The 20,965-nt window shown below is 44.6% G+C and overlaps 1 protein-coding gene across 1 annotated transcript in view; it reads right to left on the bottom strand.

The window, feature by feature from the left end:
- UGT3A2 (UDP glycosyltransferase family 3 member A2) overlaps window positions 1–20,965 on the bottom strand; it is a 413,230-nt gene that overhangs the window by 225,712 nt on the left and 166,553 nt on the right. Inside the window, exon 2 of the mRNA XM_069627127.1 lies at window positions 3,626–3,727. Within this exon, the coding sequence (XP_069483228.1) occupies window positions 3,626–3,727 (102 nt within the window). The remainder of the gene's footprint in view (window positions 1–3,625; window positions 3,728–20,965) is intronic.

Raw genomic sequence — 20,965 nt, 5'->3', positions numbered from 1 at the left:
TTGGCTAGTTTCGAGCAACATTGTACATAATGTAGATCGTTGCGTCATCTTACCTATGACACTGTCCAATCATGTGCCGCTTCTCATGCGCATCACCGTCCCAGATTCAATACAAAAATCCCTGCCCAGGTGCTTGAATCTCATTGCCCTGCAACACACTGACATCATAGAACACCTAATTCCGATCTCGAAGGAATTCTGGCATGACAATTTACAAGATGATTATACGCCCCTTAGATGTTGGAATGCATATATGTCCTTCCTCAGAGTGCAATGTATCTCTTGATGGTCACATAAGAGGAAATCTTGGGCTGAGAAGGAAACATTGCTGACCGCAGAATTACATGCTGCGGAACACATTCATACACTCTCCAGGAACCCCAGCATGTATATTTGAATACGTAGACTCAGGGCTGAAATAGCACCTCAAAAAGCAAACACTCAAAAAACACTTTCCAGATGGACCCACAAGGGCACTTAGTAGAAGGGGATCAGGACATTAATAGGCGATTTTGCAGAATATTACAGTGAACTGTGTGCGGCTCCACCTGATAGGGATATAGGTTGTGTACATGGTATTCTACAGTCAATACTCATCCAAGCGGCTACGACAAATGATTTTGAATCATTGAATGCCCCTATTTTGGATGAAGAAGTCAGCCTTGCTATTCTGGGGTCAACTTTCGGTAATGCAGCGGGACCAGATCGACTCCCGATCAATATATATATAAATTGATTGTAAATTCGATGGCCCGGAGATTAGGACAGTTGTTTAGGTAGGCGTCCATCTCAGGACAGCTACGACCTTACATGTTGACGGTCAAAATTACCATATTTAATAAAAAGAGTCAAGATCCTACTCATTGCAGCTCTTATTGGCCTATGTCGCTAATCAATTCTGACGTGAAAATATTGACAACATGTCTAGTGCTGCGAATGGAGTGTATCCTTCCCAAACTGATTCATCAGGACCAGACAGGCTTCATTTTACACAGACACTCTGCTGATAATCTCAGGTGCCTTCTGCACGTACTTGAGTGACTCTCGAACAGTGAAGATGTGGTCTTGTCCTTAGACACTGAAAAAGCTTTTGATGAAGTCTGGTGGTACTACATGCTCTCTGTTCTTCATAAATTCAGCTTGCCTGGCAGATTTGTGCAGATTGTGCAATTGTTTTATGACAGACCACAAACCACAGTGGCTACCAATGGCCATACATCTGACCCTTTTGCTCTATATCCCGTCACCTGACAGGGCTGCCTTTAGTATCCAATCCTATATGCTTCAGTGATTGATCGCTTAGCTGCAAAGCTGCGTAGTGATGACCAATGTTCCGGCATTATCAAAGGCGATGAAGAACACAAAGTCTTGCTTTATGCTGGTGACCTCTTACTATATGATATGATATGATAAGATAGTTTATTTATATAGCGCCTATACACAATGTGTTTCAAAGCGCTTCAAGGCAAGGGAGGGAACAAGGGAAAATACAATGACATTCTTAAGGCCATGAACAGTAAGGATGTGAAATTAACTATCGTACTCGGCCTGACGACATTTCAGATAGTGCAAGAGCTAAGACATAGATAAGGAAGGGAGGGGGAGAGTGGGGAGGAAATGGAAACAGACAGGTGACTAGCATACTAGGCCTGACGACATTTCTGGTAGAGCCGGAGAAAAACAAAAAGGTGAGGTAGAGGGGTGCAGAAAGGGAGGGGAGGAACAAAACAAGCGACTATCATACTAGGCCTGACGACATTTCAGATAGTGCTGGAGGGGTTGTGGGGAGGGAAAAAACAGTAATGGGAGGGTGGAGGAAACAGGCGAGGTTGCTATCATATTAGGTCCAGGGACAATTCTGATAGAGTAAGTGCATAGAAGAAAGTAAGGGGAGGTAATATATCAGCCAGTATCAGCACTGTGAACTGGGAAAAGTCTGAAGTGTTGCCCCTATGAGCGATACCCCCTGGGACATGGGTGGGGTTGTTCCTTTCCGTCTGCAATGTCAGAACATTAAATATCTAGTTTTTACTATTGGTCCTGAATTAGGAAGCCTGATGGAACTGAACTATAGCCCCCCTACTGGATAGGATCAAGCAGGATCTAGGGAGGTGGAGTATGCTCTTGCTCTCCCTCTCTCAGGTAGGGATAAGGCCCTTATGATGAACTCACTCCCAAAACTGATCTATATGGCACACATGATACCTGTGTCACTGACGACAGCAATTTTTGAAGGCGTAGACAAACACGTCGCAAAGTTTATATGGCACAATCAATAAGCTTGTTTGAATAAGGCATATTGCAAGCTCCCAAAGCCGATAGGGGACTCGCCTTACTATCCTGGAGAATGTATTATCTTGCGGCTCAAGTGTGTTGGGCCAAAGTGTGGCTGAATACAGATGATGCCTCCAGTTGGAGCTCAATGGAACCGAAAGCATTCCTACCATTCTCCCCATGTGAGATTCTTGCCATTCCTCCTCGCCAATTCCCCAAAACTCTTACATATCACCCTATAGTGGGACCCACGCTGTCTCAATGACATAAGATGCAGGCTCTTACAGGTACAGATGTCCATATCACCCCCTCACTAGCATTAAAGCGTTCTTATCGTGCAGTACTTACACTGTAATATATAGACCTCAAAAACATGAAATGGCAGGATGTGCAGATAATGGTCTTGCTGGAGGAAGACTGTCTAGACCCATTCAAGGAGACTTAAAACATTCTAGGGCTGACCGATGGAGACTGAATCGAATATAAAACTATACAGTCGGCCATTAGATCACAGCCGAAAACAGGAATTCTGGGACTAAGCGTTCACCCTGAAATGGAAAGGGGAAATGCAGCGTCACACCTGAGGACATTTCATTCCCATTCCCTAAGAAACCTCCACCCAGGTGATCCTCCCTCACTTCTCCACCACCAGTGTCGGGGTCCAATAGCGATGGGCTTTCCCTGGCCACCCAGCAGAAGATCCAAGTGCATTTGATGTGAGAACGCCCTCAGGTTTCTCACACCTATAATGTATATATTATGTGAAAGGTTTATTGATAAACTAAAACACATTAATAAATAATAATAATAATAATTACTGTCTTGGTCATAGAGCGGTTTTAAGGGTCTGATTTAAGTTTTGTTTGATATCTCAGCTGCTTACAGTGTTGGTAACCGTGTGGTGTGTTTTCGCCTCTATGAAACTGCACGTCGGAATTTTAAACGTGACATTTTCACTGTGGTCATTGTTGTTTTTTGTTTGTTTTGTTAAACATTTATGTGCTGGGTGTTTTGAGAATGTTATTGTGGGCGTGGGTTAGATGGGGGTGGGGGGGTGGAGGGAACCCCACTTTAAAAAAAAAAAAGAAGAGAAAAAACCGAAAACGACTGCGGTGAAAACTGCACGCAGTTTCGCAGCAGAGAAAACACGCGGAACCGTTGGTAACGTATCTTTTTTCTTAATGGCAAAGTCGAGGAAACATTGGATCAGGTTCTTCTAGGTACAAATGTAGCATTTTAGAGTGATCGGAGAAATAACATTCATTTTGACATACTTTGCATATTAAGTGACATTATTAAAACAAAAGGCAATAACATGTTGTCAAGAATGCATCCTCTGTGTTGATCTTACCCGGGATCATGATATTCCCAACCCGGAGTAACATTGTCACGTCATGGCCGTTGTCTTGAAGAACATGGGAAATCTCATCCATCAGGAGGTAGTGACTTCCGCCTGCACAACAAACACAACACAAATTAAGAAAGGCAAGTCTGCACACTGTCGGCATACACAAAGGACACTCCAATTTGTCCAGTACTATAGAGTGTGGTAAACAAATTGTATACGGAATGAAGTCACACACCCCTTTAACATTTTAGGTGGTGGGTGGACTGACAGTTAAATAGATCAAACCGATGTTGACTAGTGCCTAAGTGGCCAACCTTGCAACAGGAAGATTTCTAAATGGGACTTCAGCTAGTGATCACAATTGTGTGATTCTTAGCACATCACTTTATTTCTTTGTGCCACAGTTTGTAAACATGTGTAATGGCAATTTATGAACACCAATGGAACAGTGAACTGCATAGTACTGTCCAAATTACATTCAGGTGTTTGATACTGTGGTCCAAACTGGACCCAACACATCATACTTTTGAATCTGAGCCCCCTGTGGATTCAGTTTGTCTCTCTATTTGAGAGATGTGGTGATTCTCCATAGGAAACAAATTCGCCGTATCCAGAGGGCTGGAATTAGAAGCAACCCTTGTATACCTGAGAGTGGGAAAATAATCCAACTCCTGAACCTGGAGACTGGATACGAGAATTGGCTTCGCCCACATAGGCATTCAGCCAATAATGCTAATTGGTTATACTGTGCAGGCTTACTGAAATCAAATCACAACCATACATTTTGGGCCAGATACAATGAATTTCTTACACCCTCCACGCAAAGGAACTGAATCCCATTACTGAGAAGGGGTGGTGTGATTTTGTTGATGATTTGTATTGCAATCTTTCATCCAATACGTCACTAAGTAGAGACTATGTGGGCCACAGCAAGGAAACATCTTTGGGCTTTGATAAAGAAGAATTGGTGAGCATCATTAAAGCGTTTAAATCGTCCCGTGCCCCTGGTCCGGATGGTATTCCTAACACCCTTTTTTTAAATGAAATCCTATGGGCTGAGCAAATGTGATATAAAATGTTTTTACAGTGGTGGAAAGAACGGCTACGAAACCGGAGAGCTGGCTAAAATCCGTCTTGGTCCCTGTCTTTGAAAAGGGTGATGGGCTGGACCCTGCCAACTACAGGTTACTTGCGTTGATGGATACTTCAAAAACATTTTGTTTCCATAGTAAGTCTTAAGAAACTGACTTGCTAGGCCCAGGAAAATAGATTATTGCACCCCTTCCAGACAGTTTTTAGGAAAAAATCACTCTGCACTTAACAATGTATGTGCTATGCAGTACCTAATGGCAGAAGTGGACCACAGACAGAAGATGTACTGTTGCTTCATTGATGACAGCAAAGCCTTTGATTTAGTATCAAGGGCATTGTACTGGGAAAATCTTAAAAATTGGGGGATATACCACCAGTGGCTCTTTTTCATTAAATACCTTTATATGAACACTTCCGTTTCAGTACGACTGTCCTCCTCGGGTGAATTCACAAATCATAGATTGACTTATAACGGTCTGAAACAGGGCTGTGCATTATTTTATTTATTTATTTATTTGCATTTTCAAAGCGCTCACACAGCCCGCGGGCATCAAGGCACTGTTACAGGAATTGTTTTTTTTTTAGTTGCGTAATTGTTTTGTGTCTTAGTTGCGTATTTATAACGCACTTAAATACCCAGAGGTTTCTAAGCGCAGACCCGGGAATCAACCCTGTGTTGCTTTCTGTCGTCTTGCTTCCAATGCGAGCACGTTGCCGCTGAGCTATCGCCCCGGGACATTGGCCTCCATGCTTTACAATCTGGATCTGTGGCAGAGCTGGAGGGTCACTTTAAGGCAGTTAAAAACTTTCCCCCAAAAATGTATGGAAGGCAGGCCTCTTGGTTGGCCTATGCGGACAATGCTTTGTTATTGGACAAAACACTGATAGGCCTCCAACGATCTATCGCAGCCCTCATCACCTATGCACAAAAAGATTTCATGATCATAAATATATCTGAAACTAATGTATTGTGCTCGGCTGACTCAAATAGTCAGGAAAAACAGCGATTTAGTTGGAATGCTCAGGACGTGGACATCCAAACAATAAAGGATTACACCTACCTGGGCTTCTCAATTTGTGCTGAACCCTCGAATACTTATTTTGGGGAGTTCATACTCCCGGAGGTTTGGGAAAAAAATGGGCAGCTATGACACATTATATAGCCAGGAAAGGGGGGCACATCATTGAAACGATGCTGGAGCTGTATAAAGTCAGTATTCTCCAGGGACTGATATATGGCCTGCCGGTTTTAAAGCATATAAGCATGTAAAATGGCTTAGGACTGCGAAAGGGCAGAATCCTGGGAAAACTTTGCGAATGGAGTTTGGCTTGGCCTCTTTGGAGTCACAATGACTAGTCCAGAGAACATTCTTGTACCTGAAATTGAGATTCTATCCTGAGTACCAAAATGAATTAATGGCGCTTAGGGGGAAGGTAATAGGGAGGGCACAAAAAATGTCTTCCTTATAGAACTATGGTCAACTGCTATGAATTGTTTTGCAACACTTGACCTAACTAATGAGGCCGTCACCTATTCTCTCAGTCCTGAGTTGTTAATAAAAAGGAAGTCTAGAAAATGGGACATTGCAAACAACATTGAAGAGTTGGCAGTAAAGAAAAGGTATATGGCTTTCGCCTCACTTGGGTTCAGGCTGAACACCCCTCAGACTTATTTGACTAAACTATGCTCCTCTGGTTTTAAGCGTTTTGTATTATACTTAAGACTGAACGTTCTCCCTACTGGAAAGTATAGGGTTGAAATGTGCGGGATACCCGATGAGAGGCGGACTTGCCATTTTTGTAAGGAAGCAGTGGAAACAATTTGCCACCTTTTAACGAGTTGCCCGGCCCTTTTGCCACACTACGTTAAGCGCAGTATCGCTACGGTAAACTATGCTTAGATCAATTTTGGAACACACTATATACAGCTGAATCAGTGGTTATGACTTCAGTAGCTTACTGCATCTGGAACATAATTTTGCTGAAACAAACCTGATCTGGGCTGGTGAACCTTTACTGAGGCCTCTGCAATTACTATTGATTAGGGTTTGGAATAGTAGTCTGTATTATCCATTCAAACAGTTCTGTTAAGTTTACATCCCGACTTTTCATTACAAGTTCCAAGTTGAATCAGGACGTTCTGATACTCATGAATTGTAAAAATGTTTTGTAAAATTGTACTGGTGTAATGTGATTTTAATTATGATATGTAATAAGTTTATTGGTTTATCATTGTGTATTGCTTAAGGCTTGTTAACAAGCCAAATGCAAAGAAAAAAAAGAAAACAAAAATGGAGAGGGTATGCCCAGACGTGGGTCCCTTGTTCACTGCGCCATAGGGAACCAAGCTGCACCTCATTGAGGAGGCCCAACAAGTCCGAAACATGTCTGGGGCTGCTTATGCTTCCGTGCAGAGGGGTCCTGTCCTAGCAGTTCGGGCAGGGCTGCTCCCATTGGTGGCAGTACCTGACTGATTTGCATATGGCTGCAGCCCTTTTTCAATGGCACAGACGTGCTAAAAAATTGTGGTGTGGAAGGTTGCCCAGAGCAATGCCAGTGGTTTAGATTAATTTATAACCTCCCACCCATCACTTTTTTGGTTTCAGTTTGTCCCCCTGTGAAGGAACTGGGGGTAAATATTTCAGCCTCCCTTTCCACTGAAAATCAGATTAATGCTGTGTGCCAGAAAGGTTATTTTCAGCAAAAACTCCTGCGCACAGTCCTTCCATTTATTCATGCCCAGTTTAGGGCACCAGTGCTCGCTTCTCTTGTTTTGTCCTCTTTGAACTACTGCAACTCTCTTTATTTGGCACAACCTGCCTATCCGATTCAGCGTCTTTAGAACTCTGCAGCTAGAGCAGCCACTTTTACATCTAGGCGCTCTGTTACCCATATACTTCGTCACCTGCACTGGCTCCATGTGGCTAAGCAAATTCACTTTAAATCTTTGTGCTGTTCCATCGCGCATTTTATGGCACTGCTGCAGAATATTTGAAAGCAAAATTCCACCTCTATATCATGAAAAGACTACCCACACAATATTCAGCACAGGCAGCTGAACTGGTAGCGCTCATAGAAGCCCTGCAGGCCTCTAAGGGGTGCTATGCTACCATCTATTCAGACTCTTCTGATGTCACAACCACGGTGCACGCACGCTCACCAGTACAACATGCTACCCTGCTCAACACATTGATTTTTACCCTTGCAAACCATCTGTCGTGGTGGTCGTCAAATGAACAGCGTATACACACAATACAGACAAAATCTCCCTGGGAAACTCAGCCGCCGACATGGCAGATAAAGCTCCAGCATAACCCCCAGTACCAAAATCTGCTGAATAGGTTGTGACCAGAGTAAACAACAGGCCAGACACAGATGCATATACAGCTCTCCCTATAGTCCAGATAATTGAACTGCAGCATAGGGCCCCCCTAGAAGAACAGGACATATGGCTCAAACGTGGGTGCATGCAACCCCCCACAGATCTATTATGGAGACAGCAGAGCACAGGGAAAGTAGTAATGCCTGTGGTGTATTGCATACAGCTTTCGAGCAATTGCATTACCCATCCCATAGCTCTAAGCAACACATTGCAGCAGACATTCAAGAAGATTGGTTTATCCCAAATCTCCAGGAGCACCTCTCAACAATGGTGGTTGAATGTACAACCTGCTAAGTGTTTAGTACAGGCATGACACCAAGAACACTAAGAGGAACATTGCCCCATCAGTCCCTTCCGTGAGCTGCACATTGACTATGCAGATATGGGAGAATGATGCAATGGGGCACGATATCTAATTGTGGTGGTCTGTCCCTTTTCCCAATGAGTTGAGGCTGGCCCATGTGCCCACCCAGCTGCAAGTGTGCTGCGAAATTCCTCGTCACAGAGGTCTTCCCCCATTGGGGAGTGTGTGACCCATTCTTTCAGTGAGCTGTTCAAGGAAATAACCACTCTGTTAGGAATAAAACATTGTATGCATTCAAATTACCACTCATAAGCGAATTAGGTGGCAGAGAGGATCAACGACCTCCTTAAGAGCAGACTCTCCAAACTATGTGACACCCTAATAAAGAATTGGGTGTATTGCCTGCCCCTGGCCTTGTTTAATTTGCGCACACTGCTCAGTAAGGACCACCAACTGTCCCTCCCCCATGAAATAGTGACTGGAAGGCATATGCATACACCCCTATCGCCTGTAAAGAGAGCATCAGATGCTCACAGAGCTGCAGCAATCCTGGGAGAAGAGTTTAAACAATACCTCTCCTGTTGACACATGCGATAAGATGTATCGCAAAACAAATGGTTCCGCCACACGCAGAAGAAGCACAAATGACAACAGCCCCACAACCTGACACCAGCCATTGTTGCCAGGGGAACTGATCTATGCCAGGAGCTTCGTGCATAAATGGAACAACCACAGGTTCCATGGGCCATACGAAGTGGTGTTTTCCACCCCCCTCGCAGTGAAGGTGAAGGGGTTGAGATACTGGATACACCTCTCAGACATTTGCAGGGTCCCACTGGACGCAACACAACATGTCCAAAATGCAAACAACTATACTACATCAGCTTGCATAGCTTCTTGCTGATTATATTACGTGCATGTGCAAAAAGTAAGAAAACATGTATTGCTGCTACAGCATCAGCTGCATGAATTAAAACTCTCTATCTCTCTTTCTCTCTCACTTTTCCCTTTTCCTTCCTCACCCCGTCCCCACCCCGTTTTCCCTTCCCCTCCCTGTTTTCTCTAAATTACAGGTACGCTAGCGATGGAAATGACCACACCCAGATACCCATCGGTAACAGTAGATAGATATGGTATTAGTAATACTAGAATGTATAGCTACAATTGCGGCCTCCACTTTACAGCTATTCTGTTTGTAGTAATGATGTTTGCATTAGGAATTTATTGGGGAATGACTTTTATCTGGGCTGGCCATCTTAAAAAATTGGGTGAGGGGACTACGGGAATATGGAACATGAGTACACCTTCCAATGTCCCTGGAACACTATCAAATGATACTGAATTACCTTTTAATGTCACTGTGTTTCCCTCTACTGCCACTGGAGTACCTTCCACAGTTGCTAGGTTCGCCCCTAGATGCTCCACGGTAGCTAAATTCATTGCGACCCCCACAACCTCCTCTGTCATAATGCTAAGTTCCAGCCCAAGCCTGAACCCAAATGAAAGGACGAATGAAAGTGTACCATTCAATATCTTAGAGCCAACCACTATAACGAAAACCGGAATCAATGTAAATGTGACCCTTACAAATAGTAGCAGCTCCCAAACCACTATACGTAATAGCAAAATGTATTAACTCATAATGCCGAATATAAAAAATTCTTTATGTAATGCAAGCAGCAATGTAAATATTACTAACAGCAGAAGTACAATAGCGAAAAGGCACCCGATACGTAATAGCAGAAAGAAAAGACAAGCGTAAATATGATGCATACCATGATTTAGGACTAGATGCAGTACAAGATATTTGGCATCCTAAACAATCGAACAGTTGGTACACTGAAATGAGTGCAATGGGAAGGCTAATGACTAATTGTAGTTGCTATGTTTGTTCCTTAATGCTGCACGCATCTTGGGCACCCAAGGTCTTAGCACCGCAAGAAGTACCCATGATAGAGACTGAATGTCTAATTCATCTTTCACTATGTAGGATCAAAGGCACTTTCCAGACATGCAACGTTCATCTAGAACTCATTGTTCCTGACCCCCAAAAATGCAAAACCAGTTCCAATAACCCCAACTGCCTGAAAGAACCACATCTAGTAATCGAAGGGGTGAAATATGTCAACAACGAGGGTCAAGAAACAACACATGCAGACAAGGCTTAAGGACTTTTAGGTTTATCTGGGAAAATTGCAGCACTCATGGAGCAGACATGCGCACAAGTATGGGCAGAGCATATCAGCAAACTAACGTGGATTACGGCTCTCGAGAAACCAGTAAAAGTGCACCAACAAAAATCATATGAACTGTTTTTACAAAGAAGGAACGGTTTCTGTCGGTTTGAACAAATAATGCAACCGAACTGTCATAGTACCGACCCCAAGTAAGGTACTGCCGTGCTGATGGACTATTACTGGATCTGCGGCCAGCAAGCGTACTTGCACCTCCCACCTTCTTGTATGGGCTACTGTTCGCTAGCCACGCTGCACTCGGCCCTGCTAGTGGTACCAGAAGAACACCTGAAGTGGGACCCCTGCTCAAACCACCCTGCGTGCCCCCAATAACGGAAGCACGATAGACAATGCCACCACCAAACTTTCATATACTCCCTGAGAAAGGACCCGATGACCAGCTGCAAAGGAAGAGGTCCTCCAATTACATATCAGAAGACTGGTCCAAACTGCTTGCGCAGATACCTCATGAATGTAAGCTCTATAATTCAGCAGAGAAATGGTTTGCATCTCTAGTACCCATCATCCAGACACAAACAGAGGCAAAGTGGCTCCATATCGTGCGGTGGAAGCTGATCCAGTTGACAAATGATACCGAAAAACTGTTTAATGTCATAAAGGTGGAGCTGAGGGCCCTCAGACTAATGACAATGCAGAACCGGTATGTACTGGATCGCTTGACAGCCATGGAAGGAGGTGTTTGCAAAAAGATCGGGAGCACATGTTGCACATTCGTACCTTCTGAAGACGCTGAAAATGGGACATTGTTGCACGTCATTGCAGCAGTACATGAACTAGGTGTAAAAATGAAAAAAAGAAACTGGTGTCCAAGAAGAAGACTGGTTCACCATGGCCTTCAATTGGGTCCCATCATGGCTCGGAACTTTGGTGAAAATGTTGGTCCCCATCATCGTGGGTATCTTGGTGATTTTCTGCATGTGCCAATTGGGTCTCCGGTGTTGTGCCAAAGCTGTACCTAATAGCGCAATGATGATGAATACTATTGGGAATACTAAGGTACCTCATAATACAAAGGAAGCAGAGATACAGACTGATCAAACTGACCGCCCGTTCCCCACCTGGTCCCAATACCTATTGGAGATATAGGTGACAACTTATATCACACAATTGTTCCTCCCCCTGACCCTGAAAATTATGAAGAAGTATGGGTGAATCTGGCGGGCGGTGGGGGGTGCATATACATGACCTGTACACCTGAGCAGTATGCGCAAGCAGGAGAAAGCCTAAGACGTGTGTAGGGCCTGGATGCCAATAAAAGGAACATCCACATGGGAGGAAGAAGAAAGAAGGGCCACTGAATGTAAATACGGTGTGGGAGAATTAGTTACTGTAGAAGTAACAAAAGGGGGAATGCTGGGATAAAAATCAGTATATCCCACCCCACTAAGCACTTTCAGGTGAGGCGAATCGCCTATGAGATAGTGTAGTGTATAAGGGGGGAGAAAGCCGCACTATGAAACTCGGTGCAAAAGTAATATTGCGTGAATAGCAGATGCATGACATTAGGAGACACTTAGAAAGAAATGTAATTTGTAGTTATGGCAAAAACACAGGCTTGTGTGACTGCGCTGTACCAGCCAAGCTCCATGGAAAGATTTCACTAGGCCCAACACCCTCATGGCAGAGCGAATGCACACCGCCAGTTCCCACGGAAGTCCACTTCCCCCATGTCCTTTTACTGTTGCAATCATTTAGTATTGTTCAGAGGAAAGTTCCCTGCAAGAGCGTGAGACAACACCCAGCTCCGCGCAGCGTCCATTTATCACCACTAAGCTGCCAGCAGGCCACTAAGCCCCACCCAGCCAGTCCAGAGTCAGCTCCACACCACTGACCCAACCCCCACACATCTGCATTCCATGATAAGCAAGTGACCCTCCTGGCCCAACACAAACCAAATGTCCATAAAAGATCTAAACATGCGCAACTGTTTTCCTCCCAGCATAAAATACATCCTTTGTAACATGAGGTACAGGGATGGATAAATTAAATATCAAACCCAGGGGGGAGATCTTGAGTGCTGGAGGTGCGGTATCAACAAAGCTCTGAATGTGTGGGTCAGCATGATTGTATTTTATCCTCCCTTCACCCTGGCACCAACTTCCCACGCTGCCCATGTGCATGCCACGGTGAAATAGTAAGTAGGATTTGCATGTTTAGTTTAGAAGCACCATTGTACTTTGAGTGCCTCGACCTTCACCGCAAAGATGAGCCCTGCTGACCCACGTGGATCCTGATAGACGGAAAAGATCCAACCAATTGTAGCCTGGCATCCTCTATTGAGCAGGCCCATGTGTAGGGTCCCACCAATTAGTGGAACCAGTTTGTACTGTATGCGATGACACTTTTTGGCTTTTTAAGCCTCTGCTTGTAGTGTGTGTTAAAGGGGGCTTGCCTTAATTTGGTGACCCTTGCGACTTGATTCCATCACCCTGTGCCTGCAGAGGTATCCAGGCGGACTCTCCGGAAGTGCTAAGTGGCTTTGTGGGTGCTGTCTTTGCAGAATTACTGCCTACTCATTGGAGGGGGATGCAGCCCCAAGGAGAGGTGCAGGCATGTTGTGGATCCCTGTGAACGGAGGCTTTCGGGAGAATGTGAGCCTGTGAGTATAGCCTGCAAGGGATAACAAAGTAGGGTAGGGTGTATGGAGCAATGTGAATAGGGTGAACACGCAGTGAACGAAATTGAGAGTGTTTGGTTTGAGGGTTGTGTTGATTTTTTCTGGCCATTTTTCCCTTATTTTCTTAAGGATATTAAGGATAAGGAAAAGGGAATACGGGAGCCCCCAAGTAACCAGTGCATGAGAAAAATATAAGGATAAATATAGGAGCTCTGCATAATTTGAGATCTCGGGAGAATGTTTGTGATGACGCTTTATGGCTTTTACAGCCTCTGCTTGTACTAGGAGAGCGAGAGCGCTCTCAAGCAGCAGAGTTCTTTGCTGATATTCTGTATTCTGTACAATTAAAGCCTTGTTATCCTTTCAAGCTATCTTTTGGCCTATTTCCCTAGAGGGTTGTATTCACTATGTAGTGTGTATTAAAGGGAACTTGCCTTCTACCTCTCCTTTTTAGCATTTGTGTAATCAGGCTCATATCTATGGTTGCTACTTTGTGGGTCAGTTAACTCTCATAATTCACCCATAGTGCTCCACCTTCAGCAATCTAAGATTTCTTTCTTCGTTCACCATATGCTTTTCTGCTCTCCTCTTCAAATTAGGATCAGGGGTCCCTTAAATTCATGCCACCCTTGCCCATATACATGCATAAGACAATCCGTGGAACTCTTAATAGTGGTGCCCTTCTATGTCACAGGGGCTTTTGCATTGTCCACAACTCTCTTAACCTCCCTTAATGTATCTTTTGCAAGTCTCTATCTCACATTGCCATTGCTTTCTTCTGTCTGCGTTCCTTCTACCACTGTTTCAACCCCTTTCCAGGCCTCTCACATTTTTCACCTAAGAACTCTTGTTATAATCCCCCTCTGTGTCTACCTTGATATGTCCCATCCTCTATTTCATAGCACTTGACTTTTACTGTCTTACCTTTCCCCCCTATCCCTTCTCCACTTTGAACACAAATATTTAACTCTATATGCATGCTGAAAATCTCTTTTCCAATCTTACCTCTTTGAATATATGTAGCATAATTTATGGGAGCAATGCTGCTTTAAGAAGAAGAGAGCAGAGCAATCAAATGTCTTTTAGTTAAGGTAGATTTAGCCCCCCTCAATATATTCTGAAGATATTCTGACATGACTTTCCCTGGCACATTGTCCCCTATAAAGCTTGTCTCTCTCTCTCTCTCTCTCTCTCTCTCTCTCTCTCTCTCTCTCTCTCTCTCTCTCTCTCTCTCTCTTTTTCTCTCTCTCGCTCTCTCTCTCTCTCTCTCTGTGTCTCTCCCCATTCCCCTCTCTCTTTGTCCCCTCCCTCATTGGTGGGGTTCAGTAGGGAAGGGGAGGTGATGCTGATAGCGAAAGAAAGAAATGTAGCCAAGGCAAACTATGGCTCAGGTTGAAATTGTGAAACACTTAGGTTCTCATTTGATGGCTAGCACAAAGGAGATGATTTGGGCGGAGGATTTTGGGAATGTGTTGAAACACCTGCAAAGGGAGCTACACTTCAAAGAGGGGTCAATAGAGGAGGAGAGAGACCGGGTGAGGCATCCCAGTGGCCGACATTAATAACTGGACATCAGAAGACCTGATTTATGCTAGTGCATACTGTGAAAAGTACTGAGATGAGTGCAGTATTGTTGAGAATATTAGTAGGGCTTAGACAAATTTTGGCGGTGTCATAGCTATGATATGACAAGGAACTTACATCCAACTTAGGGGCGGACCATCAATGGCATGTGCATATGTGGCTTCAATGGATGATGCCCAAGTGGCCCATCATGGCGGTATAAACAGCGGTCATATTGCCAGCACTCTACTCCCTCTTTCATGGGCATCCAGAGCCAGCTAGGAGGAGGGGAATTGCCAGCCCACAATGAAGGTCCCTTTTCAAGTTGAGTTATGAGAGCTCCAAATGTATGGCAAAATAATCCTATAGTGCAGTGGTCTGGAATTGGGACAAAAGAAAATGGGGGTGTCAAGGGAAGGGTGGGGGTTGGGATGAAGAGTCCTTTGGGAAAAGGCTCATATACCGGTTAGGATGGAAAAGGGACTCAACAGGTACCGTGACAGAAAAGCAGCAATGACAAGTATTGAAGGATTTTCCAAGAGTTTTAGGCTACTTCATAAAAGGGCCACGTTGGGATGTGAGTAGAAATCTAGGCATCAGTGTGTGGTGGAGGAAACATTGCAGATGGAGGATGAGGTAGGAAGGGTGGTGATCCCTTTTTGGCACACCATCCTTGGTGGGACTGTTTGATTTTTCAGCTGATTCAACATTTGTCAATGCCAGAATTTGGGAGCTTCATGCTAGAGGTTAAGACAATACCCAATGGCTGTGTACTGCATCCTGTACTCTTTTTTTTGTAATGCTCAGCAGATTCTTTGAAAGGGCATTTTGACAGTTGGTTGGTTTGTCCCAAGTGCTGCACCACCTGGATGATTTTGTTTTCTGGTGTGCAACCCCGGTACAAGGGGGGATGGAAGTGGCAGTCGGATTGGTTTTATCTTTTGTCAGAATAGAATGGAGTACCGTTGCCACCTGAGAAGTTGCACGGCCATGTTACGCTCACCTGGTCTCTGTGGGGACGTTGGGGCATGGTTGCAGCTCTCCCTGGACTTGGCTCCCCTGGATCAGACTTCTTCCCCAGCTCCTTTAGTGTAGACTGCGCTGGTTGCTGACACTGCCCCTGAGAGAATATGAGAGGCCGTGAGAAGGCTGTGGTTGGACTGTGATTTCCCTCGAACCCTTCTTCCCAGAATGAGGTGAGCATGCGTTTACCCATATAGTCTCACCTGTTTATTTATGAGGATGAGCTTTCCGTCCTGCTTTTCAACTCCAGGGTCACCTTTAATGGGACCTAGTTTCTTCACTGGTCCATGTGCGTGGCAGCCCAGACCGGCTGTGGCTGATCCACTTCAAAGGTAAGTGTTTCTCAACAATGATTATTGTCTGTATCATTTTGCAATGTCTTTTTTCCGTGATTATTGTCCATAACCCTTGTAATGTCTTGCCTTCTCCCCAATAGGTGGTGAAGGGCCCAGCAAAGTCGCAGTGTTGTAAGCGAGTCCAAATGGGGGCCCGAGGAGTTTACGATGTCCCAGGTAGAAAGTAAGTTTGATTCTAAGGTCAAGCGTGAGGAATGTGTTGCGCGCGACCTTAGTGTAAAGTCTTTATGTTGTTTCTAACCGTGTTTGTCCTTTTCTCCTGCAGGGATGGCCTGGCGACGTCTGACGAGAGGCAGCTATCTGAAGACCTGCCGGCGGTTGGTGGATGGATGGATCCGCGAGGATGCTGGACGAGATGAGCTCCCGCGTAGCTTAGGCGCCCGGAACAGGTGAGGAAGCGCTCCGACTGTGGTGACTGCTGGAATCAGGTAAGATGCGCTGCAGGCGATGGGATTGCGGTAGTCAGGTAAGATGTGCTTCAGGCAATGATATTGCCGGAATCAGGTAAGATGCGCTTCAGGCGATTATATTGCCGGAATGAGGTAAGAACGCTTCAGGTGGCGGTGAGCGTTAGGCTGCTATAAGCAGACTAACGCGAAGCGCTTTCATGTGGGCGGGGCAGGCTTAAATGTCCTGGTCCCAGCCACGCCCCCTTGGCTCCGCCTTGTGGCCCCACCTTGCCGCTCCCAGAGGGTGCTGCACGTGCAACACAATGTTTTCCTATGGCCACGCCCGGCCTGGATACACGTGGGGACCCTGTAGAGGAGGAAACAACACGTGTACGAGAAATAAAGTGTGCAGAGCACACTTTCTCATGAGCCTGGCACCAAAGGCGCCAGGACTGGGTCCACCTGGACTCTTTAGATGATGTAACTAGTGGTCCTTGCCCAGTGGCCATGACAGCCCACCAACTAGCTTGGCGCTCTTCAGTAGTGATCTAAACTCAGTGTAGATGTTGTCAAGGTGGCAATCGGAATAATGCTGGGCCTGAGGGCCATGGTAGAGACATAGATGGGAATTAAAACAGTACAGAGGTGATAGATGGCGTGGTTGCTGGAGCCTCTCAAATTCGAATGCAAAGTGGGGACACCAATGAGGACATTTATAAGGAACATCTCCTTCCTAATGTGGGGTACAGTGAGGCTGTACCATTCTATTTTGGTTATGGCAAGGATTAGGGAGGACCTGAGGGATTGGGTGATGTTTCTGAGTGAATATATGGAATGCCAATATGTTTGTTGAAGGGGAAGTGTTCTGGAATGTACTGTTTTTTTTCTGAGGTAACTGTAAAGTGTAAAGGGAATTATTATCAACCTCCCTGTCTACATGCAAGAGGAACTGGGTCCTGAAAATCCCCTGCACCAGAAATGGAAGACCCAGCCATAGGACAAAGTTTCACTGTCTTTATTACAAGTCCAATGACAGGGATTGCAGTGTGAAAAATGCAACATTCTCCACACTTGTTCTGTTTCCAGGTGTTTGTCGTCCAGTTTTGTTAATATATGCTTTCACAAAATGAGGTTACATCCCAGAAAACCTAACAGGGGTAGAGATTGGTTAGTGAGGTCAAAAATATACACATTCTATAGTGGGTTAGTGCGATTATTGAATGAGCCATATCTGGTGGCTTCTCCTGAGACCACCTCTATGTGTTGTGAATCCAAAGTCATCAGTGCAGTTAGTCAACTTGTTCAATTGATGGCAACTGTATCTCTTTAACACTGTGGGGTACAGTGAGGCTGTACCATTCTATTTTGGTTATGGCAAGGATTAGGGAGGACCTGAGGAATTGGGTGATGTTTCTGAGTGAATATATGGAATGCCAATATGTTTGTTGAAGGGGAAGTGTTCTGGAATGTACTGTTTTTTTCTGAGGTAACTGTAAAGTGTAAAGGGAATTATTATCAACCTCCCTGTCTACATGCAAGAGGAACTGGGTCCTGAAAATCCCCTGCACCAGAAATGGAAGACCCAGCCATAGGACAAAGTTTCACTGTCTTTATTACAAGTCCAATGACAGGGATTGCAGTGTGAAAAATGCAACATTCTCCACACTTGTTCTGTTTCCAGGTGTTTGTCGTCCAGTTTTGTTAATATATGCTTTCACAAAATGAGGTTACATCCCAGAAAACCTAACAGGGGTAGAGATTGGTTAGTGAGGTCAAAAATATACACATTCTATAGTGGGTTAGTGCGATTATTGAATGAGCCATATCTGGTGGCTTCTCTTGAGACCACCTCTATGTGTTGTGAATCCAAAGTCATCAGTGCAGTTAGTCAACTTGTTCAATTGATGGCAACTGTATCTCTTTAACACTGTCATCCGGATATGATCCGGATGGTTGTCTGAGTGAGTAGCGCTTCTCATATCTGCCATACATCAATGATGGTGAGGAAGGGCCTAGAAGCGATGCACATCTCTTGTTCCTTTGTTGCCGGGCTGAGAGCGGAACTGAGAGTGGGATGGGTGCAACAAGGACCACATTTAGGTCACCCTCTTCAATGCCCCCTCTGGTCGACAGGTCAACCACACTTCCTTGACAACCTTCTCTATTCACGTGTGACCTCGGGATCCATACTTTTGGCACTCCTCCCAGATGTTCATGACATCTCACTTGCTCGTCTAAGCTCCAGGTCATATAGCAGCAATCTCCTTTGGGTTTGCACCACACCCATCTTCCCCAATAGTTGCAATGATCTGGGGTAAAGGAGCACCATGTACCTGTCAGGAACAGAGGACCATGCTCCAAGTGTGACTGCAACACGTCAAGTGCCTGTGTTTCTTCGTCTGTTTTATTCTCTACATCCAATAATATTTTCATCCTTATCGTCTTTTTTCAGTAGTCTTCTTGGATTGTGCTATAGCTACTCTAATAAATGCACAAAGCGAATATTACTAGCACTAAGGTTGCTATCAGCACTTTCAGTCCACTGGCCCTTCATGATGGTGTCCAGGAAAATATGTATGTCAGCCAATCTTCTTCTTCTGTTGTGTTTGTCACTGCCTCCAATATAGCATGCAGGTCTGATAATTAAAAATATTCTGACAGCTCTCGCCTCTTTTTTGATGGCATTGAACCCCTTGGCAGTTGAGTTTGTCTGCAAAAGTTCCCATCTAATAGTCTGGAGCCATTTGGCATTCACGTTGTTCTGAACTACTGAAATAACTGACGCAAAGAACATTTCCGTTCTGCTAAACAATCTTTGTTCTGGTGGTATCGCGTCTAATGCGTCTTCTATTTTTATTGACACATAGTTTCCTCTACTCTAGTCAACTCTGCAAACCTTTTCTTCCTTTGGTTAGTGTTTATCTTGGGGAATCCATCTACTTGTATGTCTTTTCGAGGGACTACCAAGGCTGGTGTATTCAGTTGCACCATAAAGCATATCCCTCCCCGGTTTGGCAGTAGTTGCATTTATGCCTTGGACCTGCAGGCTCAGTAGTGATCCATTAGCACTTCAGTACCGACCTTAATGCCTGGTATCTTTGATATTCATTTGCATCCTTGATTTTCTCCAACATTTACTGGACCGCTATTCTGGAAGCATAAGAAAGCATTCTAGAGTGGTATGATTGGCATAGGACCTGCTTCATTCTCCACTCAGATGAACAGTTTTCCACTTGCTGCATAATTCCTTGAGGCAATCATCATTCTTTTTCTACACCACTTCAGCTGAAACTGTAAGAAGTGCATGTGCTTTGCACCCTACCATTACCTCCTTGCATCCTTCTCCTGTGAATATGTGTCTATATACAAGCAGCTGAGGTCTTTCCCAGCATCCCTCCTATCTCCCTCTGTCCTGTCTTTGGGCATTATAATTCCTTTTGTGTCACTATTCTAGCTTCTCCTTTATATGGGCTGTCAGGAACGTATTCTATTGTCTTGTCAGTGCTCCAATTGCCATCTATAATTTCTTGAGTCTTGATGTAGCTATCCTCATACGGGAATGTCTTCTGTGACATCTATCTTGGTGTGGCCCATCTTCCTTGAAATCGGCCTCTTGTGCAGAGCAAAAGGTGCATAAGGCATTGTGCTCTGGCTGTTGGTATTTCTGTTGCTATGAATGTTCTGGAAGTACTCATGGCATAGGGGATGAGAGAGCAAACATAGCAGCTCTCCTTCATTGTCTCTCTCCCTACCTTGGTCATGTGTTGATAGCACTTGTTGTTAGACACGTGGGCCGAATCAGCTAGGTATGCATTTATGTGTTCAAAATCTATATCTTCCCATCGCCTGAGTCTTTTTTTACTTCTCGGGCAGTGCTGGTTACCTGCCCAGATATGGCTTCAGTAAGAGCAGGAATAGGGGTTGTGTTAAAGGGTGCCAAAAGTGTGTCCAAGAGACAATACAACCTTTTGTAACACAATGAGGGTTAAGAGGTAGAGACAGCAGAAGGCATGAAATATCAATACAATGGACCTCATTGCAGTTTCCGTCTTCTGCAATGCTGGATGCTTTCTATATTGTCCATAAAGTTCATGATACCACTTGAAAAAGTCTTTGAAATGCATTTTTACTATTTGGTTGTGTTACTCAAGTTCTCCTTCTGTAGTACTGAGTTAATGCAGCAAGAAATAGTCACTCCCAAACAAGTCGCACTTTGGCACTACTGAGCAGTGCAATAACAAATGTATCTCCTTGTGTTAGTATTGGGTAAGTATGCGCCACGTAAAGAAGGAAACCATAAAGGAACACCTTGGATGTGTAAGGAACTCATGGTGGCAACAGTAAAGACAAACACAAGTGATC

Source organism: Ambystoma mexicanum, chromosome 6p (genome assembly GCF_040938575.1).
Source record: "Ambystoma mexicanum isolate Mex_15411 chromosome 6p, UKY_AmexF1_1, whole genome shotgun sequence".
NCBI lineage: Eukaryota > Metazoa > Chordata > Amphibia > Caudata > Ambystomatidae > Ambystoma > Ambystoma mexicanum.
This window is presented reverse-complemented; position numbering and strand designations above follow the sequence as displayed.